Source organism: Clytia hemisphaerica, unplaced genomic scaffold, assembly GCF_902728285.1.
Source record: "Clytia hemisphaerica strain Z4C2 unplaced genomic scaffold, Clytia hemisphaerica genome assembly, whole genome shotgun sequence".
In the NCBI taxonomy this organism is placed as follows: Eukaryota; Metazoa; Cnidaria; class Hydrozoa; order Leptothecata; family Clytiidae; genus Clytia; species Clytia hemisphaerica.
Window position 1 is genome coordinate 850,470 of NW_027103987.1, and position 25,924 is coordinate 876,393.

At 35.6% G+C, this 25,924-nt stretch overlaps 1 protein-coding gene across 2 annotated transcripts; it reads right to left on the minus strand.

Moving 5' to 3' along the window:
* Positions 1–1,072: 1,072 nt before the first annotated feature.
* Positions 1,073–11,999, minus strand: LOC136811137 (kinesin light chain-like). Of its 2 annotated transcripts, XM_067067751.1 has the most exons (16): positions 11,736–11,999; positions 10,751–10,975; positions 9,859–9,928; positions 9,470–9,585; positions 8,236–8,354; positions 7,687–7,774; positions 6,846–6,947; positions 6,331–6,414; positions 5,997–6,086; positions 5,222–5,329; positions 4,276–4,340; positions 3,832–3,940; positions 3,305–3,424; positions 2,771–2,977; positions 1,842–2,067; positions 1,073–1,307 (listed from the first exon to the last, which is right to left on the minus strand). In XM_067067751.1, exons 1-15 carry the CDS (start codon positions 11,964–11,966, stop codon positions 1,870–1,872), a joined length of 1,932 nt encoding a protein of 643 aa, XP_066923852.1. In that variant the 5' UTR covers positions 11,967–11,999; the 3' UTR covers positions 1,073–1,307; positions 1,842–1,869. The 2 variants fall into 2 exon arrangements, with proteins under 2 accessions (XP_066923852.1, XP_066923853.1); XM_067067752.1 differs by lacking the exon at positions 1,842–2,067.
* Positions 12,000–25,924: the final 13,925 nt, after the last annotated feature.

Below are 25,924 nucleotides of genomic sequence, written 5' to 3' on the forward strand. Positions count from 1 at the left end.
TTTAACTATTATCTTTTTTCATTTCAAATCATCTAATACAAAATCTTTGTAGAAGTGTTAAATTTTTGGGCAAAGGAATGGAAAGCGCCGATGTCGGCAAATCACGACATGGACAAAGAAATCGAAAATGCTCATGTCGGCAAATCCCGACATGGGCAAAAAAATCGAAAATGCTCATGTCGGCATATGCCGACATGGGCAGTTAAAGGGCTAAAATCAAGGTCATCATTAAACGAAAAAAATGAATATATAAAACAAATATTATTGATAGATAAACTTATTGAAAAACACATAATTTTAACAATTTAGAACTAATTAGAAATTCATTGGCTAAAGACGATAACAGCTTAATTGTATGGGAAACGAAATAAAAAAGATCTGAACTATAATTAACTACTTGATCTTCGATCAGAAACAATCAAATGAAGCCAAGAAAGTTTTGAACTTTCTTGGGTCGGAACTAACACTTTCTACAAACACTAAATAAGCATTCAGGATAAACAAAGAAATGTTTAGTAACACTCAAGCTTTTAGGTATTGAATATTACTAATCATTCTTTGGATTTTCCTGAACACCAAAAACTATAATATATAAGACGAACAATGAAATATTTTTATGAAATTTAAAAAATAATAAATAAAAAATTGTTTTAAAAATCAAAAGGTCTGGGCCTGGATTTATATCTAATATTGGTGAGAAATTATCAACCGAGCCTCCAGTTTTGGAAATCTGGGAAGTTTTAAATAGCTAAACTTTGAAAAAAGGTATTGCAGCTGAAACCAAATAGGCTTAGAAAAAAGAGGCTTTGTTTAGATTGTTTACAGGTTTCTACTTTAGGCATACAAACTTTCGCGAGCAGGAACGATTTCGCGAATTTTGGCCCTTTTCACGAAAGTAAATGTCTTTGAAAATTCTTGGAAGTGTTATTCGGAAAGGTTTATGCTCGCGAAAAATTCTTGAAAAAATAGAAAATTAGTAAAAATTCAAACTTTGAACAAGCCAATTTAAGAAGTATTTGTCCCTCTAAGCAATTTTTTCATGTGAAACTTTCATTTCTACATCTTGATTCGCGAAAATAAATATCGTAAATTTCGTGATTTTTCGACCTCGCGAAAGTTTCTGCTTGCGAAAGTTTGTAAGCCTAAGATATAGTCAAGCTGATTTCACAAAACGTAAACTCGCAGTCTTTCTTTTTGTAAAGCTATTAACTATTTCAGAAATGATAAATTCATGACACCTTTATGTCACGTGGTTACTGTGGGCAAGGATTATGACTTCCAGCTCTCGTGAGACCAGCGGATCGTGTCTGAAAACAAAACAGAATAAATTTAATAAAAAGTTATCGTGTTTGAAATAAAATGGTTTATCCAAATTTTTCATAAACACAAATGTGATGAATATTAATGTTTAATAATTTCGGTTTAGTCTTGAAAACAGAAAATTATTCTATAGAAGTTTGTCGAAAGGTTAAAAGGGTCAGGATGAAGAAACACAGCCAATTGCTACTTTTGGTGGTTAAAATTTGTATGATATGGTGGTTATCTGATATGGACTTGAGCTTGTCATAATTTTCCTCGTAAAAGATTTTATTAAAGGTAGGGAAGATCTGAGGCAACGCAAACATTTCTATTTCGCCTCATTAAGCATACAAATTTATTTCTCATGTATGTAATAGTTAACTTCGTGTTGACGAAAAGGTAGCAACTATAGCTAATCAAAGTCAACCCTACTTTACAATTTGAAAAATAGGTAAATGTTTTTGTTTTTGGCAACTCATTGTCGGTGTAAAAGTGTTCAACGAAGTAGACCAGAGAGAGATTAGAAACTAGATTACAATTACCGGAAAAGAAAGGGTAACAGTGAGAAGGTTAGTAGTTCATGCTATAGCGTTTAGGTGACGTTTTCTTTGTCGGGCTAGGGTTTGAAGTCGATCTCATAGTCGGTATTTTTGAAGACCCGTCGGTGGGTGATGTCGCTTGTCGGTTTTTAGATTGTCTGTGTTGTTGTGGTGTTGAGTAAGTGTCTTCAGGATAAGGCGGCGGTCGTGTGTTGTCGCTTATAAGGTCCTAAACGTCAGTAGGTATTTTAGTCGTTAGTTAATTCAGTCAGTAAATAGACGTGTCATGTTAATATGAGTACATTCTAGTCAGTATAAGAGGGTTCATTTATAGTCCGGTCTTGATCTTCTAACGAGAAAATTATTTAGTCTTTTCGCTTAAAATATTTAAAACATCATTATTGACTGCAAAAAAAATTGATCAGATCACAGATTCGAAGCTTTTAAGTTGCGTAATTTCCGCCATTATGGAAGTAAACGTTCGAATCTGTAGAGTTGATCACTTACGCAAATCGAACGTTTGTTTCAATGATGGCGGAAGTTACGCAACATAACAAAACATGAAAAAAGCCCGGTGGTACTACCCTTGCCGACTGACGGGGATGTGCCGCTGTAGTTCGAAAAATAGGTCTTACGTGGGACTCCTTTTTTTTTGAAAAAAGTAACCCTGAATGGAACTGAATTTTAAAAATTTTCTCAAAATTTTCCATATTTTTTCCAAATTCCCCAAAAAAGGTACCCTGCGAGGGATTCGCTTTTTCTCTACTTCGGTGTTTTTCCGACCCTAACCTGCCCTAACTAGGTCTCGTGGAGGTGAAAAAGTCACCCTAACCAGCGGCACATTCCCATACCCCCTGGGGGAAAAACCTCTATAAATGCCTGTATTCAAAACAAATATCAGAAACACTGAATATAGGACATCTACCACCCACCTTATCATTAGCTAGTTGTGCTAAATGTGAAGTACTTCTCGAAATCCGTTCATTTTGTGGCATCTGTGATTGCGTGCCAAGATTATCCCTGGATGACGAACGTTTCAAGTTACCAGAGCTGCTTATCTTCTCCATGATCTTTTGACCACGATTGCTGAACGTTCGTTTTAAACGCGACAGCGTTGTCTTCTCTTTGCGTCTCTTTTCCTGAATACAAGATTAAATAGTGTGTCCAGAACAAAAAACGAAACAAATTTTGTAAACTGTGTAAAATCATAAAATTGGCGATTAGAACTTTTTTTCATACAACAGAAACTCTTTCGTTCCGCGTTTCCAAAGTGAAATGTATAATTACGAGGGTTTTCATGCTGATAAAATGATATGAAAAGTGACGCTCTATTGAAGAAACCCTTTCACTCAAGCCTTTCACTCAAGCATTTCTCACGATTTCATCCAAAAAAGTGGAGTGAGATATTACCAAAAAAATTATCCTTCATAGGGTTGCAAGATAAGTAAATTAATTAAATTTCATACCTCCTCTTCCACTAGCCTGGGATCATTGTTTCCATTCGCTCCTATGGCAACTGCGGATGTGGAATTAGACTCGCTTCCCAATATATTCGCTAGTTGTGTTTGACGAGATATGTCCATCGGCTGGAATAATACAAAATTGAAATAAAAATCAAATTCAAACAAAAATTAAGATTGAAAACAAAGATTGAAAAAATAAGTCAAAGCCAAAATGTAACCTCCATGATGTACAAGCTTTTTTTATAAGAAAAATTTTATAAGAACAAGACCGAAAGTTGGGAAAAACCTAAGACAATCCTCAGCCTGAGATTTCAGAAATTACTTATAAAATGCTCTTTTTAAGAACATCATAAGAACATTTAAGCCTGAAAATTTCCAAAACTTAAGAACAGCCCAGCCTGATCCGAAATTTACTAGTTCTTATGAAAAAAGACTGTAAATGTCACGAAAAAATATATATGAAGATCACTGAACATTGTCATCAGAAAACAAATGAGTAAGTGATTTGGATACAAAAGAAAGTAACATACATTTTTCTTCGATTTGTTGGCACATTCTTCTAAAGTTTCTGCAGCATCGTACTTTCCTTGTCTTCGATATAAGGCTGATAAATTTCTCAACGTCGTGGTAACAGTCGGACTAAAGTTTGAAAATAAACAAAAAATTACATAAAAAAAAGTTTGAAGAGAAAAATCTTATTATTTGGACAAGGACTACAAATAGGGCAATATATTGTCCATTGTTTTGTTTTGGCAAGAAAATCCCTTTCACAATAGAGTAACTGTTATTTACTTCTTACATTAAGGCCCGCAAACGTTTATTGTCTTGCCAGCCAAGATTATGTGTAGTCCTTAAGAAGAGTTTCTTCTAAAGGTTAACATCAAAGAAGTGACATGGCTTGCTTATTTATCCTGGTAATACTTCTATTTTTACTTTCCTTTCATCCAAATAAATCATTGAAACATTTGACTTACCTATCAACTTTAGCAGCTTTATGCCAACCTCCGTATTCTCCATAAGGTGCATTGTCTTTTCCTCTCTAAAGCAAAAATAATAATTATTAGGATCTGGATTTGTTTGAGTTTACCTTCTGGTAAGACAAGATTGGTGTGGAGGCTATTGATATTACAGTGGAGTCTCTTTAATTCGAACCTCTATAACTTAAATGTCTCTCTATGTTCTTAATTCGAACAGCTCGTCCTTTCTGTTAAAAATGCTTTATAAACTTTGTTCGAAATTTTCTTAACTCGAACAATGTTCCAAATTTATGTGCGAGTTCGAGTTACGGAGATTTAACTGTAGTTAAAAATACAATTTTGCATCAGAGTGGTGGTAAGGTTGTAGAATTACTTGGTAAAATTACTTGGTAGTTTATTTCAGAAATCCCGTCAGAAATTTGAATATTTTTCGAACAGTAAAATTCCCATTGCCAAATCTCATTATTTACCAGACAGTATGTATAGTACTGAACATTCCGAATAAACAACGAAATATGAAGAAAAAATCCAATGAAAATCTGCAAAAACGGCAATCTCCGGCATATTTCCGGAAAAAAAATTCTCAAAAATCGGTCTCGGCCATATTTTGGGCATTGCTAATACGCATCTTTGTGCAAAAAATCAGAAAAAACTAATGATAATGATAAAAAATAATAATGATAAAATCTCGAGAAAGTGCCAAAAAACCGGTTTTTCCCGCATATTTGCGGCATTTTCAGCCGGAAATTTTATTTTCGAAAATCGAGCTCCGTCACATTTTGGGCATTACCATTTTGCATCATTGTGCAAAAAATCCGAAAAATCGAACGAGCCAATCCTGAGAAAAGCTGACATCAGACGGACGGACGGACGGACGGAAGGACACAGGTTAATTTAAAGGACCCACCAAGGTAGGTCCAAAATTTTCAAAAACGAGTCTTACCCTCATTTCATCATCTTTACCGAATTCTCGTTCGTGAGCTCTCGTTAATACTTCTTTATAAAGTTGTTCGGCTGCTTTGTATTTCCCTTGTTTCAAATAAGCTGATGCCTGTAAGAATGAAATTTGTACATAAGTTAATGTGTTACTCTTACGAATATAGTCAGAAGCGACTCGAAGGCTCCTCGTAAAAATTAGTTCTCGCCAAAATACTGGGCAAGGAATCGGACCTATGACCTAGCACACCGTAGCCGAATGTTCTACAATTGTGGGCAAAACATTTGCGACAACGGAGATTTCCAGGTGAAAATTAATACACCACAGATGATTTTAAAGCGCCTTAAACTACAGTTGGAAAGTAGAGTTTTAACTCTTAAGACTAAGGACCTAATTAGGATCTCAGAATTTAAAAGCTCAAATTTGCTCAAATAAGGCTTGGAATATAGCCTAGAAGCCGCCGAACCCCTCTAAAATCGAAATATTCAATGGAAGAAAGTGGAAGTGCTAAAATAGCAATTCACGCCCGAACCTTAAATTCTGAAAAACTTTAAAATACACTAAAATGTCAATATATTTCGACCATAATTGTACCTTTACAATACAGTTATACTTAGTCACAATGCATTTTACAAGATGTTATTAAGATAAAAGTCAGTCTTGAACTCTTTTCATACACCAGATAATCTATGTTCTATTAGTTGAAAGTTGTCAAATCGTATCCCATGTGAAAAAAGGCTTTCTGAAGGTCTTAGATTACATACTGAGGTATAATACCTACCAAATTATTTTTAGTTTTCGCGACATTTGGATCATCAGGACCGAGCTGTGTTTCGTAAATTTCCAAAGCTCTTTGATAATACATTTCAACCTAAGTAATGAAATTGGAGTTTTTCTATTCATAATAACAAAAATAGACTGGCTTAGTTTAAAATCTTGAAAGAGTAGAAAATCTGGCTTTTAAATCCTTGGAGGTCCCATAAACTAAAAGTTGTTCTAGACATTTCTTATCCATAAAATTTTAAATTGAATGATCTCGAGTTTCAGTTTGATTCAGGGTGTATAGTTTCTCATTTAATTGACAATTCGCCTATAAGAACTATTCGATGGATTACCTCGTCATATTTGCCTTGGTTTTGACACAGCAAGGCAAGATTGTTTAATTGCTTGGCGACATCTGGATGGTTATTACCAAGTACCTGAAATGAAACAAACCATGACCATACATTCTAGGAAAGACCAAGATATAAAAATATATAAAAAAGTTATATTTTACATGAAATTCATTGTTATTTAGAAGCTGAAGAATATATATCAAAGATCCAGTTATTGGAATATCTTTTTTTATGTCAAACATAAAATGAGTTAAATTTCTTCCTTTGCAAATTTACAGCGTAAGCTCAGACGGCTCCGGAGGTCTGAAAACGGTTGTTTGGCAAAAATACTGTTCCTAGCCTGCTTTAACCCCTCTAAATCGCTTCAGCACCATGGAAATATGCTAATTAGATATTTTGGAAGTAGCTGACTCGCTTAGAAGGTCGCGTTTTTACGTGCCTTAAAATCTCTAGTGTAGTATACTAGACGACTAAGGTCAACTTAAGCGAAGTGGGTCAGGAAATTAAAAGGATACCTTTTCTCGAATCTGCAATGCTCTTTTACATAGTGGTTCTGCTTCTTTGTATTTCCCACGTTTGCCATACAACACTGCTAAATTGTTCAAAGTAGCTGCAACCTAGGTCAGAGACAGAAGATTTCAAAATAAAATCAGCTCTCGAATAAACGAAAGGCCTGATTGGTGTAATTATCGTGCAAATTTGGAACAAAGCACTAAATTTGGACCAGTCAAGCCTAATACCCTTTGGATTGATATAAGAAGGGCGGCCCAGAAAAATTTTAAGGGTAGCCCTTATTTCTGGACCCATTTATTGAAAACCTAGGCTAAAGCCCTAGGGTTCATTTTTTATGGAAATTTCAAAGAGCCCTCGAGCAACAAAACATACTATTTTTGATTCTAAAATATAGAAGACACAAATCTAATCATCAAAACACTTCCGAGACGACTGATCTCTTTGTTTCTGGGGTTACAGCAGTGAGAGAAAGAATTCTTGAGGATATGATACTTTTTGATAAATTGGGCTGTTCCATTAAAAAACCATACAGGGGGGTGGACGAACCTTTTCAAGTCAAAAAAAGATTATTGAAAATGTGTGGATACCCCCTGGAAAATGGTAAAATTTCCAAAAAAACCATTGGGAAATTTTTTTTCATACTTTAAAAGTGAGGGTGGACGAACTAGAATCAGTCTTTTACCAACTGGAAATTTTAACCCCCTTGGAAAAATAAAAAAACACCCCCTGGAAATTTTTCTCGGAATACCCTCTGTTCGTCCATCCCCTGTATGGATATGAAATGGAATGACCCATTAGCTGATCAAAAAGATCTGTATAAAATTTTGAAGTACAAATTCTTACAGCAGGGTGGTCAGGTCCAAGTGTTTTTTCTCGTATAGCCAACGCATCATTTAACAGATTAGCAGCTTCCTTGTATTTACTTTGGTCCCTGTCAACAAAATAAATTCCATAAATTATTTCAGAAAGTAAGTACGTTTGAAGCTCTCTAATTCGATTTCGAAGGAGAAGTGGATTTCATGGAATAGTAAAGCGTCGTATATGAAAGTTTCTTGTTGACAATCACTTTCAATATTATCGAATTATGGAACTAGTCTAGTGGCTATCGGCGGAATCGCGTGTAAGGAATGGACATTCCTTATTTGCACTAGAAAAGGATGATCAAAGGCTGAGGTGGAGCACTGAGTTGACGGCGACCAAGGATCGAAACCACAACCTTTGGATTAATAGGTGAATACTCTACCAACTGTGCTATCCACAAAATGGCCTTATACCGGTTTTGTAACGGTTGGTTTTGAAGTACCGAGGGACCATTTTAATGAAGGAAAAAATGAAATGAAAGCTCATTAAATACTAATTATGTTGTGGATAATAGGCGCAGTCAGATTATACCTGTAGACGAGAGCCAAGATATTTAACATAGTAGCAACATCAGGATGGTCATGGCCTGAAGTTTTTTCCAAATCTTCAAGAGCTTGTTTGCAGAGTGGTACTGCTACTTCGTAACGTCCCTAAAGAGAAAAACCAAAACTGAAAATTTTGATGTTTGGATTTATTATGTTGTTTTACAAGGATTTTTTAGAAATAAGACTTTTAAAATTGTGATCAAAAATTGATTTTCTAAGCAATTCTACCAAATGAAAGGGCTTAGGCGATATAACCCAGACAGCAAAGGGCTAAGCTTTCTTCGAAAATAAACAGAATCAAAGTAGAGCTTAGCTAGAGTTTAGATATTCTCTCTATGACGAGATAATGACCAAATTTGACGATTCGCTATCTTTTTAGACAATTTGATAACCAGTAGAAAAGTATTCAACAACAGATGAATTAATTTGCAAATTTATACCCAGAGATACATTTTTGAGCAGGTTTTACACTTTCTTTACCTTTTGGAGTTAAGGCGAGACCAATTTAATTTATTGTTCTACGGGCAGAAAATTCACTTTTTTTATCTTCGATGAAGATAATAATAAAGTCTTAGTGTATGGAATGGTTTGATTTTCTAAATTTTTCAATTTCTTGAATTAATTTTCAGTTTTATTAGATTTGATTCTTACAAATAACTAGTGTGTAAAATATATTGTAGTGGAAATTCAATATTATTTTTTTGATTTTAGCAAAAATAGGGTCGGTCGGGCCCGTAGAACCAAATTAAATTGGTCTCGCCTAATGGAAAACCAGTAAAAAAATATACTACAGGAAAACTGACTAAAGATAACAAATTAGCCAAGATTTTCTGTATCTTGCTGAAATTTGCTAAATTCTGAGGGCGTAAAAGACTCTTTTTATAATTCGCTTGGACGGAAATCCGTCTGAGACTGAAGAACTGTATACTACAACAGACCGTGACCGTGAGTTGAGACACCATCAAAAAGACAACACGCGAGGTTGACAGTGGTAGTTAAAACTCTTACCGCGCTCATTGGTTTATCCTTGGAAGCAACACGACATCAACTAACAACATCGACAAACAACAACTTATACAAGCAACTAGATTTTTAAGAAATATATACATACAAATACACACAAATATATTTTTATACAACATATACATAGACGGCCTTAGATCCTTTCCATCGTCCAATATATACTACAACAGACCACCAGTGTGTAGGGAAATTTATACCTGAGATGCATATTGGATGACTAGATTATGGAGAGTTCGTAATCGTGCCGGAATTTCGTAAACACCAGCATTATTGACTGAACTTGTGACTGAAGAAACTTGACTAAGTGCATCATCTAAAAGTGAAAAGTAACGATTAGAATATTCATTTATTCCTTAGAAATTTAAAAAAATTTTAAAAGGCAATAACTCTGAAAGGCGATTTAATTATGAAGTAACGTAGGAATTTAATGTTCAACCGTAAAATGGCTGTCCAAAAACTTAAAAAAAAGAAATATCTCTCAATGTTCATCTGTCAATTTTTCAAAATTCTAGCATGTACAATAACTGATTTTTCCGAAGATATAAAACTTTTCGGAGTTTTTCGAAAAATAGCATAATATATATACCATCAGGGTTATCAGAAGTATCCCCTTCGTCTTGTCCTTCTTCTGCTTCTTCACTTTCAATCCCTTCGTCCTATAAACAGAAACGCGGTACCAGAAGAATGCGATTATCATACTTCCCAAAGAGATAATTTTTTGTGTCAAAGTGTGCCATGTCATATTGGATTAAAACAAAGATTTAAAAATCCATGTCACACTTTTTATACATCTGATGATTGCGTATGTAGCATGAAACTTTCAGTAATGTATTTTACATGGTGATTTTTAAAATATAACTTTATGTAACACTTTTCATTTTTATGAACCTGATGATGGTATGAGCACCGTAAAGCTTTGAGAAAAATAACAATTGTTACATGAATTTTTAAATTTTTGTTTTAATCTAAAGCGATAATAATCAGATGGAGGTCTTCTCCCATGATGGTCCTAAGAAACACCTCCTAATCTTTTTGCTTCTTAATCCCTTAAAGCCACATAATATTTAAGTTATAAGTGTTTTACTTTTGACAAGAAATAACTAGAAATTCAACATATAAGAATTGTGTTTCGTTTTTTTAAACTTTTGAAAATAATTGAACCAAAAGATTTAGAGGTTTAACACTTATGATTTTGAAAGGTCATAGCCTCGAAAAAGCTCAAATCATCTGATTATCTCTTTATTAACATTTCATTACCTCGTAACCTGCCACAGAAAACATCCAGCTATTTATTGCATGCGAAAATAAAGACGCATTAGATGAGCTGATTTTGAAAGATTTGAAATTGAATATTGGATATCTTTTTTCAAAATCTAAACTTTTCACATCCTTTTACCAAAGCGTTAAAATCATATCATAATTTGTTTCCAATGTCTGGTCAATAATGAGCCTTAAGTTCTTATAATAAAAAGATTTACCTGGACCCCTTCTTCGTAGACATTCAAAGAGTTCATGAATTCCAGATGTTTCTTTTCCTCTTCCAATTGGACATTAGCTTGTTCGCTTTGTTGTAGTTTGGTTTGTGTTGTGGATAACTCTTCACGTAACCATGCATTCTCTTGACACAAACGCCTGACTTGAGCTTTTAATTTTTGTTTCTCAGCTTCCACTTGACTTAAATGATTACATAATGCCATCATTACCTGAAAACAAAAAACAAATGTGATAGAAAGGTTACCACTGATCTTTATAAAAACCCTTGAGACAGTTTCTCACTTTCTGCCAACAAAAATCTTTCTATAAAGAAGTACCCTAATTATACCCATAGATTTATGAAGCCCGAAGAGCTAGATGTCTTGCTTTGGCTGAAAAGTGTGCCGATGTTAGGTAGGAAATCCTACCTAGATCACGTGATATTACAATAGAATTTCAGCGCTTGACCAATAAGAAGCTTCGCAGGTTTTCGAAAACAATAGCAACAATATTTTTGCAATATTCACTTTTTTTGGTTGGAAGAGCTTAAAATACAACATCTAGCCCTTCGGGCTTTACAAAAATCTGTGATTATACCACTACTCAATGTGGGTGTAATTCATCGAGAGCGTTAGATCTACTTTTCCTAAAAAAATTGGACGTAGGCAAATTCTAAAAACTATGTTTAAGATGGCGAATGTAGCTTAAAAATCCATGTTTTTATTGAAGGTCGGTGAGGGTAACCGAGGAAAAGCTAGACATCATTTTAGGACAGTTTTAGAGGTTGAAATACCGGAATATTGACAAAAAATAAGGCTACTCCCTGTCCCCCTCTAATTTTAAAATACTATTTTTCCGTCTCCTTTTTCGTCAAATCCCGTAATACTGACTTAAAATGGGCCAATCCCACACCGTAAAAGTACCATCCCCCCTAGATAGCTTGATAACGATTCCAATCAAATAGGAAAATACAGTAGGAAATTGACAAACCTGTGCTTCTCCTATACCAAGTTCGATTTTTTCTAAAGATTTTTGAATTAGCTCCACTTTATCTTGACCTACTTTATTTTGTGTACCACCATTGTCGCCATTCCTTTGTTTTGAAGACAGCTTGACCAACAAACCATCATGCTCACTTTTTAAGGTTTCCAAACCTCGCAAAACATTTTTTGTGTTTGAAATGATCTCATCTTGTGACACTTTCTCTGTATCAGCTTTCATTTTACTGATGAAATAATTAGAAAATGCAAAAGACATTTCAAGCTAAGTACAGTAATTTGATTTTGATAGTTGATATAAAATTTTAAAGTCCTCAGAGAGATAGATGAGGAACAAGTTACAAATAGGATAGGAAGTTGTTTAAAAGATTTCAGAATAATCGCTTTATTGATTACTTTTTCACAAAGACAAAGAGACAACATTGATCCAAATGTTTTGCATTAAAAGAAGACATATTTTCAGACTTAATCCAAAATATAAAAAGAGAAAAACAAAGTGATCTTCAAAAATACTTTTTTCAAGATGGCAAAAATATTTACTCCATAATTTACTTTCAGCTAAATAATAGAGTTTTTATCTTTTTAATTCCAGCATCACGACATTATTTTGAAAAAGAAAGCAGGAGGACAAGCTGTTTAAGTAAAAACTTTATTTGCTATGCTTTTTTATCAAATAAAATAATGATATTTCCCATGAAGGGTTAATATTGTTGGATTTGAAAATATTAGGTACCAGAGAAAATATAAAGCTTTTCAATGCTATTGAAAAGCTCTGGAGATCTTGTCAGAATTTGTTGGTAGACAGAAAGTACATGATAGTTTACTGACAATAAAAACGACTTTTTAATGATAAAGCAGAGAGAGAGAGAGATGAACCTTTTAATGGACAGAACAGGCTCTATTCAGGGCAGTAACACACAGAGCTGATGGTTGAACCTGATGGTCGAACCTGACGACCACACCACAATGCCAGGCATATCTCCCTATACTATTTTATCAGAGCATGGTAACCAATTCCCCTCACAAGGCATGGGTTGGCTCAGGCGAAGGTACATTCACCGAACCCTGATCTCCTGCACCGAAGTCAAGACTGATAACCATTAAACTTCTGTGCCTTCAGCATTTTCCAGCAAATAACAGAAATATCATAGCCAGACATAAATGATTAGGGCCACCATCAATAATATGTTCCGTTTATGCTGCCTGAACAACTCATCTTCATCTTCAGAACATAAATCCCCAAGTCAGATGAGTCAAAAAAATATTTGAATAGTTTTGATAGCTATACTTCTTTGAATTGTTATTTGACCGATTGGACCTAGTTCGGAAACAAACAATAACCCTCCCTCCACAGATCGCGATCAGCCATTGCAGTACCTAGTTCCTCAATCTCTAGCCCTGTTTCCTGTTTCAAAATATCAAGAAATGTGCTTTTTCTTGAGCGCTTAAGGCCAGCAGGAGACCAAAGAAGATTTCCAGATACAATTCCGTCTTTTGCACGGAGACAGTGACCTCCAGATAGAGCTGAGAAAGCTGCTGGTCAAGACAGAGAGGAAATTAAATTCTTGCGAGTCCATGATAGATCTCTTGGAGGGTTAAGTGGTTGCGCCAATTAAGATTCTGAGCTCTTTTCAAAAGGTTTGTATAACAACCATCTTCAGCATGGTTTTTGTCATGATCAGTCTCGGAGCCATGAGAGTGTTTGAGTGTTAGACGAATTAGAGTACTATATTTTTGTTTAATTTATTACAAACTTTCGAAGCTAGAGACCTTTCCTAAATTCAAAATAATTTTCAGAGCGGTTAATATGACAGCCAAGATATTTAAAATCCTTCATAAGTTTGATATTGACACAATTCAAGGAAGTTAAAGGAAGAAAATTTCAGTGCAATAGAGACCGACTTGACTGGCCGAAGTTTCAAGTGAGTGAAGAAGGTCTTCAAGATTTTGAATAGTCTCAGAAACTACTGCAAGATAGTCTGCAAAGTCAAGATTGGTCAGAAAAAGGCTGCAGTTTTTCCTGTGCAGAGGAGCTTTAACTTTGAATCTCTTGCCATTACATAAATCAACAGAAATTCTTAAAACAATCTAAAACAATAATAAAAAAAAGGGGACCAAGGTATCACCTTATAGAACTCCAGCATGAATGTCAGAAATATCACTTTCTGTCAGCTATAATGAACTTTGCTTATATGGTGGAGACGTAGAGTGCCATTATAGCTGAAAAAATTTTTTCTGGAATGTCATAGAATTTAAGAATTTCAAACATTTTTACGCAAGATATGGAATCAAGCGCTTTTTTAAAATCAACAAAGCCTGATGGCTAAAATTTGTGTAAGGGTACTTCTTCCCTTAGAAGAGAATCAAGGTCCGGAAAAATACGTTGTAAAAGAAGTTTGTTGTAGATTTTGGTGGCAATACCAATAGACATAACAGTGATGCCTCTGTAGTTGGATGCTAAGGTAAAATCACCCTTTTTTGGAACAGGAATGATACCACCAGATAACCAAGCAGAAGGGGTGATCACAAAAATCAAGAAGCATTCCCATAAAGACGGGTTCTTTCCAATAAAGGGAGTGTATTAGCATTTAAAATAGGTTGGTTTCAAAGTAAAATTTTGAAGTGGTTGAGCCAGCTTTCTCTTCTTTTATCTGGTGATCCACCTTTAAGGTGTTAGGTCATTGATCGTTTGCCAAGCAGCCAAGTGTTGATGGGTAACATGTAGATTAGAAACTGGAGCTTATCTTACCCTGAAAAAACATTGAAACATTGATTCAGCCGTGAGGTAGGCATAATTCAGAGCTTTTTGAGCATCATTTTTTTAATGTTCTTTAAATGCCTTTACAAGTGCTTTCCATGCTTCAGAAACAAGGTTGTTTTCGAAGAGATGTTTCTTTTTGATTTTTTTTTCTTTGGTAGAAGAGCAAGACTAACTTCTTTATTAGCTTCAATCAGATTTTGGTAACTTTTCTCAACGTCGTCGTTTGCTTGAGATAAAATATCAAATCTATTTTTCATTTCAATAGTGTAAGTAATGCCGAGATCATGGTTACAATAAACCTGTTGCAAATCAAAGGATTTCGTTGGATCAGGTTCAAAATTTTTAGACAATCTAAGGCTAAGAGAAATGCGACAGGAAACAATTCTGTGGTCAGAACCAACAGAAGAAAAGAAGAATAGGACTGTGCATTGCGAACACCTGCGAACACTGTTCTTTTGTTTGTTTCTTACAATCACACAATCTAACTGAGATAGAGGCTTCCTGAAGGGTGTTGGAATGACCAGAGTTTGGAATCATTTTTCATAAACATTGTATTTGTGCTAGTAATTGAAACTGTTGCATGAACTGTTACGATTAGTGAATGGGTGGCAGGGGATCGAATTATAAATGTTAGGAGCTTTGCAATTTTTCTGCAGGCAAAATGTTTTTATTATTTGCAAAGCATTTTTAGTATTTTGCAATGTTGTTTGAAAGATAATGCGAAAGTATATTCAAAACATTTCTCAAGAAAAGCAAAGTAAGAGATTGTAGACAAAGCAAACTATAGTGAGTTGATAAAAAGCAATAGACAAACGAATAAAGACAGTTGCAAAATAGCAAGTTTATAAACAATAGATAATTGAATTAAGAAAATTGCGAGATAGCGAGTAGATAAAACAATAGATAAAGGAATGAAAACAGTTGCAAAGTAGCGAGTTTATAAACAATAGATAAACAAATTAAAAAAGTTGCGGGATAGGGAGTAGATAAAGCAATAAATAAATGCATTTTTGAGTATATAAGGAAATCTTTTTGGGTCGCTAAATCTAAAATTCACTTTGCATTTTGTGAAGTGCGAAGCTATAATTCGAACCCTGGGTGGAAAGAGAATTTAACGTTGTCTAAACCGAGCTGAGCATTAAAATCACCAGAGAGTTGTGGGCAGGGATGTTACAGCCCTAGAAAGAAAAAAGTAAAATTCATCAACTTCAGACTCATCAGAAACATTGATGGGACTATAGCCAACACCCTCCTTTAGAGATAGGAATAATAGGAAGGTCACGGTCACTTATAGACAAAATATTTTTTCCTCCCTGATCGCTAAGCAAAGAAAAATAGTTTCCATCAGCAATTCTGTCCTTTCCATTATTCCTATCTCTAAAGAAAGGTGTCGAAATTAGAAGGGGGATGTTGACATTAGACCAACTTACAGTAACTTCAATATGTCAGATCTAACAAAATTACACTCACTGACAATCTGACAAAGAATTTTCTGTCAAGAGCCTTGTAAACATTCCAACAACTTCAATCAAAAAGATCTGCCGCAGCAAAGTTCTACCATTTTAGTACGGTCTAAGGATTGAGCCAAGAAAGCTCGCAGAACGCCAGCAAGCTCTCACACAAAAAACTTTAATCTATCAGTGTAGACCTAAAGCTCTAAACCAGCATCTAATAACATGAAAACCAGAATATGATTCTTCCATGGGAATCAAAACTATAAAGTGCACTTACAAACATCAATTTGTCAGATCTAACAAAATTAATAACCACACTGTCATCATTGACAATAAAACAAATGATTTTCTGTCAAGAGCCTTGTAAACATTCTAACAACTTCCATCGAAATGATCTATCACAGCTCAGTCTACCAATTTTAGCGCGGTCCGAGGATTGAGCCGAGAACGCTCCGCAAACTCCTGCGCGGGTGAAAAACTTCAATCTGTCAATCATTTACTCAAGCGAAGAGTACGCGAAGCGATTCTAGCTTTACGATAGTGCCGCGGGTCATCAATGGATAGTATTCAATTATCATTATCCCTTTATTTCCATTCCTAAAACTTTTGCAAAAAAAAGGAAAAATAGAAAAGTTGTATTTTTTACTGCTCTATTCACATACTGAATTTGAAAGATTTTTGATGTGGCGTTTTTTTGCAAAATTCAAAAACTGATTTTTGTCCCACCTTTGCGGGACTTTGGCTTAAGTGCTTGAGTGCAGCAATGGGTACCAAGTCCAAACATGTGTTTTCCGTAATTTTTGTGTGAAGAGTTAGGTCTACACCGTCTATCAATCATTTTCTCAAGCAAAGAGTACACACAGCGATTCTAGCTTTACGATAGTGCCGATAGTATTCAATTATATCCCTAAATAAAAATTAAAATAAATTAAAATCTTTTTTTTTACAAATTAACCCAGGCGTAGTTAATCGATATAATCGATAATCTTGAGTAATCGATAAATAATCGATAAGTAATCGATGGATTAGATATCGATTAACCGATAGAATCAATAGGTAATCAGACCTTCGAAAAATCTTGAGTATCGATCAGCGATCAATTATTTCCAAGCTATCAATTACTTATCGATCACATATGGACTACATACAACCTATCGATTACTTATCAATCATGTATCGATTGTTAACAATCATTGATTACTTATCAATTATTTACTTATCTTCGATCACGTATCGTTATCGATTATATATCGATCGTGACCGACTTTTGACTACATTACCGGCCCTTATTCCACCAACGAGCCCAATAATAATGCTAATAAGGTCCGGCGTAAAAAGGGCCAAGATAAGGTATTTAATGAAGTAAAGAAAATTTCTGGAATTCGCCAAATCTCATACCGATTGTATTACTTTGAATAAACGCCCGCTTTCGAATTAATAATGCTCCTCCAAAAAAGCAAACCATTCAATAACGCCCCTTCTCTAAATAAATAATTCAAAAGTACATCCCAATCGAGATCAGCGAAATATGTTGCTTTTAATTTTGCGAAAATTGCCAAAAATTCGAGAAATCGAGAAATTTAATCTCGCGAAGGCGAAAGTTAATCCAATTAAAGTACCACTCCCTAAAATCTGATAAATAATCGATCACGAATCGATAGTTGATCGATTAACTATTTGATTGATGATTAATCAATTTTTGATCGATATGTAATAGCCGATCGATTTTTAAGGTCCTAGGTCACTTGTTTGACAGTACACTTGTGCGACAGCTCAGTTATTCGACATTTTAGCAAAATTGTCGAACAACTGTATTGTCGACTAACTGGGAAGATCTGTTGTTAGACTTCCCAGTTAATCGACGCTTACTTGTTCGACATCTCAGTTGTTCGACAATATATCGACATAAAAGTCGAAGAACTGGGATGTCGAACAAGTAAGCGTCAAGTTGTTCGACATCCCAGTTGTTCGACAATATAGTAGTTCGACAGCTCACTTGGTCGACATTGTCGAACTACTGAGATGTCGAACAAGTGAGCGTCAAGTTGTTCGACATGTCAGTTGTTCGACAGTATAGTAGTTCGACAGCTCACTTGGTCGACATTGTCGAACAACTGACATGTCGGACAACTTGACGCTCACTTGTTCGATATCTCAGTTGTTAGACTTAGACGATACAGTTGTTAGATATGAAGTTAGATCGCCGCCAAAATTCGATCCTTCAAGTCGTCCCGTCGTACTATAAGTCGTCCCGTCGTCGCAATTTTCGGTAGTCGAATCATCCCAAGTTTCAAGTCGTCCCGTCGCACTAAGAGTTCGCAGGTTGTAATTCTTTCAACAAAGAATTGCCTTTATAGGCTGCGTTTAGACCAGCCTGGCATTTGTAATTGCTTGCAGTATTCTTTTGAATTCTATTGTTCCGCGCAATTGTTCGGTTTGTCAAATGCCTAATGATGCCAGCGTGTTGGCATTTGAAATGCCATTTTGAGCAAAGGAATCCCCTTTTCTGGCATTTCAAATCAAACAAAGGAACCAAAACAAAGAGGAAAAATGACATTTTTGATTTTTTAAAGTATTTGCACGTTTTTTATTCAGTTCTTTCTATAGATTGTAAAATTTGCAAAATTTGCCATAGCCTAGCCCTACGGCAAAAAGTTTCAGTCTTAATGACTGCAGTTTTTGAGAAATTCCATGCTTTTCATTGTTTGATCTGTCAAAGTTGAACTTGAGGGAATCACCTTTTCAGTAATGACTTTAAAAAGACGATTCCTTAAATGCCATGACAGAAAATACAATGGAAAAGCTATTAAAATCTCTCATGAGCAAATGCCAAATTACAAATGCCAGTTGGTCTAAACGCAGCCATAAATTGCTTTTTAATCAAACCCCTTAAGAGTAATTAAAAACTTAATTGCAAAAATGACGTTATGAACTTTAAAAAGACGTTAATAATATGTTGCATCACCTTGTTTTTGTAAAAAGTGCTAAAGTTTTAATGGGTAATTAAACCTTTTTGTTTCGAAGTTTTTTCAAACTGTCCGCAAAGAATTGAACTATTTTAAATTTTGCGGAAAATTTTTCTAAAAAGATGTGTCAAAAGTTATGACTGTTTTTTTAAGCAAAATCCAGATGAAAAATTGATGAAAATCCACTATTTTGAAGATTTTGAGACAAAGAAGCATTTACAAAAGCTTTCCGCAAAATTTTTTATTGTTTGGTAAAAGATACACCATCTACTGCGAAAAAATTTTCAAAATGTTTTTTCTTCGCCGAAACTAAGCTCTTCAAAGTTGAAATACTCTTCCTCGCAAAAGTCTTCATTTTCTTCTTCATCAAACTTTTTCAATGCAATTTTTGAATTTTCAGATTCAGGAATAGTTTGTTTAACAGAAAATGTATAACATGCCATAGTTTTGTTGGTTACATCAGTAAGAGAACATATTTTAAACACGGCAATTATGAAAAATTCACTATGGTCAGAGCCCTTAAGTCGAACCATATCAAGTTTCTAGTGGTTCCTATCAGAAGTTAACTCGTCGGAACTTGGTACATGTTCCAATCATGTACGTTTAACTGTTTTCATAAGTGTTCATGTCATCCATCAGCTATATTATGGAGATAAAAATATAAATATAAATTCACATTGTACACCACACGAACATAACATTATCTCCACAATATTTTGATTTTTGATATACGAAACAATAAAGTTTTTTTTCGGAATAGTCTAGAGTCCAACTCTTTGGGATGAGTCGACTGCCGAAATTTGCGACGAGTCAACTTCTGAGGCAACGACTCGACTTAAAATTTGGAATGTTTCGACTTTCAAAAGATTCCGCCTTGCGAACTTCTAATGCGACCTGCGGACTTCTAGTGCGACGGGACGACTTCTAGTACGACGGGACGACTTGAAGGGTCGAATTTTGGCGGAGATCTAACTCTCCATAGTTAGACAATTATTTGTTTCCACTCATTTTGTCATTCCTCTATCAGGGTGAAAATTTCCAAGCGGCCCACGCGATGAAATTTTTTTCGGTCTTTAAAATTAATGTCGAGTTACGCAAAATGAGTTAACATTTCTGAGTTGTTCATATCAAGAGTTACAGGTTAAAATTTCTGAGTTAAGTGCTGGTCAGCAAAATCCCCCCCCCCCCGAGTGGCAAAATTCGGAGAAGCAAAAAGTGAACAAATATCAACTTTGTTTTTTTGCCTCCACGCCGCTAGCATTTTCCGCCATTGGACCACCCTATCTAGTGCATGAAAGCTAGAAAGTGTGTGGGTGTGTTTTGAGTCTTCTGCTGTGAACGCCAAAATAACTCGAGAATCCGAGAATCTACAGGGAGGAAAATAACTCGAAAATTTAAAAGAAACGAAACCGGGTTGAAAAAACGAGAAATGATTCGAAAATTTAAATGAGTTGAAAATACCATCAGAGATAACTCGAGATTTTAAAGTCACGGAAAAAAAACGAGCTACAAAATTGAGAATGACGTCATATAGAAGGTACAAAATGACGTCAAAATTTCCAAAAAATGACGTCATAACTCGGTTTTTTCGTAACTCGGTTATTTTAACTCGAGAAAAATAACTTGGGATTTCCGAGCCTCTTCGCTATTATTATCAACTCATTTAATACTCGGTATCTATTTTGCTGACCAGAACGGCTATCTTTCGAGGGGGACTTTTGCGTCTCTAGAATATTTTTGGAAGTGCGCAGTGTCGTCACAAAAAAAACTCGGAAGTGCGCAGTGTCTTGTGAGCTTTAGGGGCCATCGTAAAAATGTCAAAAATCGCCCGCGCGTTGAAAAAGGTCAACAGATTGCCCGCGCACTCAAAAATGTCAAAAGTCGTCCACGCGTTGAAAAAGGTCAAAAAGTTGCCTGCGCACTCAAAAACTGACCGCGCGCTCAAAAATCACCTGCGCATGTGTAGACTACAATCCGTGCCATAATATATTTGCACTTTTGGCGGTTAGTGTAAAACGCAGGTCACAGGTCACAGGTCACGGGTCACAGGTCACAGGTCAGTGTTGACAGGTCAGCTTTGATTACTGTAAAACACAAAGAAAATGTTTGAAAAACAGTTGTTAATGTCAATGATATAATTTCAAAGGTATTTTATTGATCTAGAACTATTTTGAAGCTAAAAATCTACCCACGTGTTTACCACGTGATTTCGCGTTTTATGCCGTGTATAACACGGACCTGTAATACTTGTATTATATATTAATTACATCTATATCACACATACAAAAAAGTTATCTTTTCAATGTTATACGCATGTTAAGAATGTTATATACAAAGAATAAAGAAATATTCGAATATCGATCTCACCTTTGCCTTAAACAGCCCCTAACAGGAAAATAGCTATTTCACAATCACTAATGTCATATCTCATTTTATCTCCTGCATCACCTTGGGTATGATGACAAGAATTGATGAAAATAGCGTCAATGGGATTATATCTTATAAATGTTTTAATATTTTTATCCCCTGCTTCGTATTTTTGATAAAATGACGTCACTATTTTCATCTCTCTAAAACAGCTCTCTTGGAGTATTTATTGTTTTCAAAACCTGTCAATCTATATCCACTTGCAGCGTCGGCATCCTATTACGCATGATCAATATTTTATTGTTAATTGGTGTACAAAACCTCATACTTTGAGATAACACCATTATTTACATAATTTAAGTGTCATTTGTTGTCAATTTTGTCGTTTAAGTCCTCTAAATACCATATTTCGATATTACATTTCCATTTCATATAATATTTTCAGGAACTTTTGTTATGAGTTGTATGTTATGGGTTGTATGTTACGAGTGCGTTACAGTTTTCCGGTCTGTAATTTGTATGACCTGTGACCCGTGACCTGTGACCCGTGACCCGTGACCCGTGACCTGTGACCTGTGACCTGTGTTTTACACTAACCACACTTTTGGCTAATTTACCATTTTTCGAAAATTGAAGTTTGAGCGAGAATGTCAATTTCAGGCCCTCAACTTGATTTCATCGATTATTTCGATCGGGGAGGGATTTATTGGTTTCTAGGCTATATTTCAAGCCCTACTGGACCATTTTTAAACTTTTGGATCCTCAGATCCTAAGGTCCTATGTCTTAAGTCTAGCGTTAAAACTCAGAGTTAAAACTCTACCCTTCGAACCTACTTTAGAGCACTTACAAATCGATTGTGGTTTCAAAACACCCCGGTGAATTTCCCTTTTGTGCCAAGTATTTTGTCCCTGATTGTCTTTGAAAATTAAAAAAAAATGCTCGTGAAAGTTTGTTTGCTTACTCGTGGGGGGGGGGGGTAAACGAATTAATAATATAAACCGGGGGAGTTGGGAAAATTTTCAACTCAAATCAAACTACAAATCAAAATTTTAATAAACGGGGGGAGGACCTAATTGCCGGCCGGGGGGTTGGAAATTGTACTTCTGAAATCCCCAAAATAAGGTAAATAAAAATATAGGCTAAAATCAGGCTATTTAGAGCAAATTAAGGGCGGACTTAGACTATGCTATAGTCAAAGACAAATTCGAAAAATAAAGAATAACCTCAAATCAAACACGCAAATTAGCAGTCGGGCGGAAATTTTGTCCGTGCAGGCGAAAAATAGTCGAGGGGCTCAAGCTATTAAACAGAGACTCTATTTTCCGCTGCACAATATATTACGTTTTTGCCACCGCAGCGAGCCTGAGGGCGAACGAAAATAGCAGTCATTGCTTCACGCTAGGATATTGGACACGCATCTCGATTTTTTGCGCGCGCGTTTTTGTTTGTTTGCGTTTGTTAGTATCGTATGTTCCGACTGAAATGATATCCCGTAAAGTTAGCTTCCGGGTAAAGTTTCATAGCTTTTCCCTTTTAATAGCATGCACGACGGACGCTTTTCCTTGCTTTAACTATTAACTTTCGGTAATTAGTTCTTACAAAATAAACAATGGATGGCGAAGAAGATGATTATATTTATTTTTCTTATAAGCATCTACTTTTTAAGAATCAAATCAATAACTCTTTATTGAAGGCAATACATCTTTCGGTAATTAGTTCTTACAAAGTAAACAATTGATGGCAAAGAAGATGATTATATTTATTTTTCTTATAAGCATCTTCTTTATAAGAATCAAATCAATAACTCTTTATTGAGGGTTATATACCTTTCGACAATTAGTTCTTACAAAATAAACAATGGATGGCGAAGAAGATGAGCATCTATTTTTCTTATAAGCGTCTAGTTTATAAGACTCTGTTAAAATAAGGAAATTTTTAGTTGCGATTTTGCAAATCGTGTACTGTAAGCTAAGGTTTCAATTCTTAATTTATCAACTTAAATTTTTTCAACCAGTCAAAATCAAAATGCGTAATCCGTAACTTACTCAATATCGACAGTCTCTCCAATGCATTGCTTGTACTTCTTTAGAATGGATTAACAAAAGATTCTATGATTATTAGAATTAATGAATTAAAAAAGGTATATCTATTTCTTTTTTAGCTTTTTTCGGAGATTCGAATACATTTACTTCATCTCAAAACTCATCATACAATTGGCGAAATTTTCGACTTTAAGTCGTTTTGTTAAGCTTTGTTTTAAATACGTGACCTTTATGAGAGCGGTGGCAGTTATAGTCTACACAATAGACAGATCCAGGCTTTTAGGCCTTACTCTTGGTCTATATGCACTGCTATAGGCGGCCACTAGTGACCCCCACCGGGAATTGCTTATTAATATGTTTAAACATAATAGACAACATTCACAAAAGATGTTTATCAATAGAGATTTTGAATAATTGAATGTTTAAAACACAGCTGATTGGCTTAGGTTTCGAAACTTTCTATTGTTTCATTAAAATCTCAGTGCGCATGCGATTTATCTGGAGAATTTCAATATTCAAAACAAGAGCAGTGCTCATAGCTCATAGGAAGATATGACGTAGCCTATGGCAGTTAGTGCAAACTATGACCTAGTATAATATACAACTAATAATATATTACACGAACGATATGAGGGACCTTTTCTTTGACAGCTGAAAATATTCTTAAAAATTAATAAACGGGGGTCCTAATAAGGTCCGGGGGGGGGGGGTGTTGGAAAATTTTCAAAAAATTAACAAGAGTAAAGTACCGTCAAAAAATGCAAATTGTTTTAAATTGTTTTGTTACGCAAAGCCAGGTTAACATAACCTGATAACAGCTGTTCATAATTTTCTTACGTGCACGGTAAACCTCTGAAGGCACTTGAAAATTATACATCTGAGTAAAATAGTCCTCCCGCGGAAAATTTTACAACAAGAATTTTGTTGTGTGCCAGAAGTCAAAAACTAATACGGCGTCTTATTCATAAACACAATATCACGCAACTTTGTTGTCATCCCCAGTCCTTTTAGACGAACGCGACCCTTTACGATTTCGAGATTGCATATTCGTCAGATTGTATGTTTCCACCCACCGCTTCAGCTTCAGCGTGGTGGGCAGAAAACAACCACGATCTGATCTCAGGTTAGGTTAACGATATTCAACTTCAGAATTTGTCAAATAATTCGACAACTTTTGTCGAACAAGTGGGTCGTCGAATAACTATATGATCAGTTGTTCGACAATGTAATTGTCGAATAAGTGGGTTGTCGAACAACTATATGATCAGTTGTTCGACAATACAGTCGTTCGACAATACAGTTGTGCGACAACTTTCGTCGAACAACTGTATTGTCGAACAACTGTATTGTCGAACAATTACATTGTCGAACAACTGATCATATAGTTGTTCGACGACCCATGATGTATTTTGTCTAATTTTCTATCCTATTCTATTTATTTTCAGTCAGGGTCAATAAATAATACTAAACTAAAACACAATATTGACATATTATTCTTGGCGACGAAGATGAAGTGATCATTCAGTTGATGCAAACAAGTCGATCCCTATCCGGTTAGTAAGCAGCAGACCTACAATCTGGTAAGTCATCTTATTAATTATTAATCGCTGATCGCAGAGATTTGCGCCAACAGGAATACTACACAACCCAAGCGGTAAGTCAATTCAATCTACAGTCTTCACCGACTGGTGAACTACCAGGCAAACGTTTGGTCTGTAGCATTCATATACAGCTTTCACCTGTCCGTTGAACCACCTGGTCAGCGCACTAGATCTGGGGATACAGCTTTCACCAACTGGTGAACCACCTGGTCCGAGTATCAGGTCTGTTGACTCAGCTTTCAACGGCTGGTGAACCACCTGGCCAAGGAGCCAGGTCTGTAAATATGAATTCAAACACAACGCAACTCTACTTTGACCCTGACTGCCATCCGGATGACACGCTCAAGGCATTCACGGAATTCACCTTTGATTATGAATTGCGGTATGCGGCAATGTATCCGGACCCGCCTAAAGTGTCATTAGATTCGGCATTACAGAGGTGGAAACTGGGAAACGACAACAGGAATCCCAACATTGAAGAATACGATGCAATCATCGATCAATGGAAGGCAAAAGACATGGTGGCAAAATTTCTTGGAATATATTCCTCACGACGCCTTGTAAACGACTGGACGATGGCCTCGCCAGTAGAAAAGGCAAGAAAGGAAGCCACATGGACACAATTTAAAGAAGCTATGCATGCCTATTACAAACCAACAGAAAACCTGACCCTCAAGCATTTTCAATTCCGGTCCTTACACCAAGTTAAGGATGAAGCCTTCATTGCTTTCTGCAATCGCGTTGAAAAAGAAAGTAACCATTGCCAATTCCAATGTGAGAATGCGAATTGTACAGGTGCAACAACCGCAGTCCGTGATCAAATCATAATTGGTACACTGAATGGAGAAATTAGAGAGGAGGCACTGAAAAACTCATGGGATCTAAACTCACTCCGAAGAGAAGGAATGCGTCTCGAAAGCGCAGTCCACGGAGCATCGGAAATTGCAGGCGAAGGAAGCATCAATAGGCTATATGGGAAATACTCCAGA

What these genes read in the sequence shown, in the direction of transcription:
- LOC136811137 (XM_067067751.1), bottom strand. Translation starts at nt 11,966, where the DNA reads ATGAAAGCTGATACAGAGAAAGTGTCACAAGATGAGATCATTTCAAAC. An exon ending in CGAAAACTAAAAATAATTTG is followed by an intron (nt 5,330 to 5,996) that starts GTAGGTATTATA and finishes TCATTCTTACAG; the next exon opens with GCATCAGCTTATTTGAAACA. An exon ending in CCAACAAATCGAAGAAAAAT is followed by an intron (nt 3,425 to 3,831) that starts GTATGTTACTTT and finishes GTATTATTCCAG; the next exon opens with CCGATGGACATATCTCGTCA.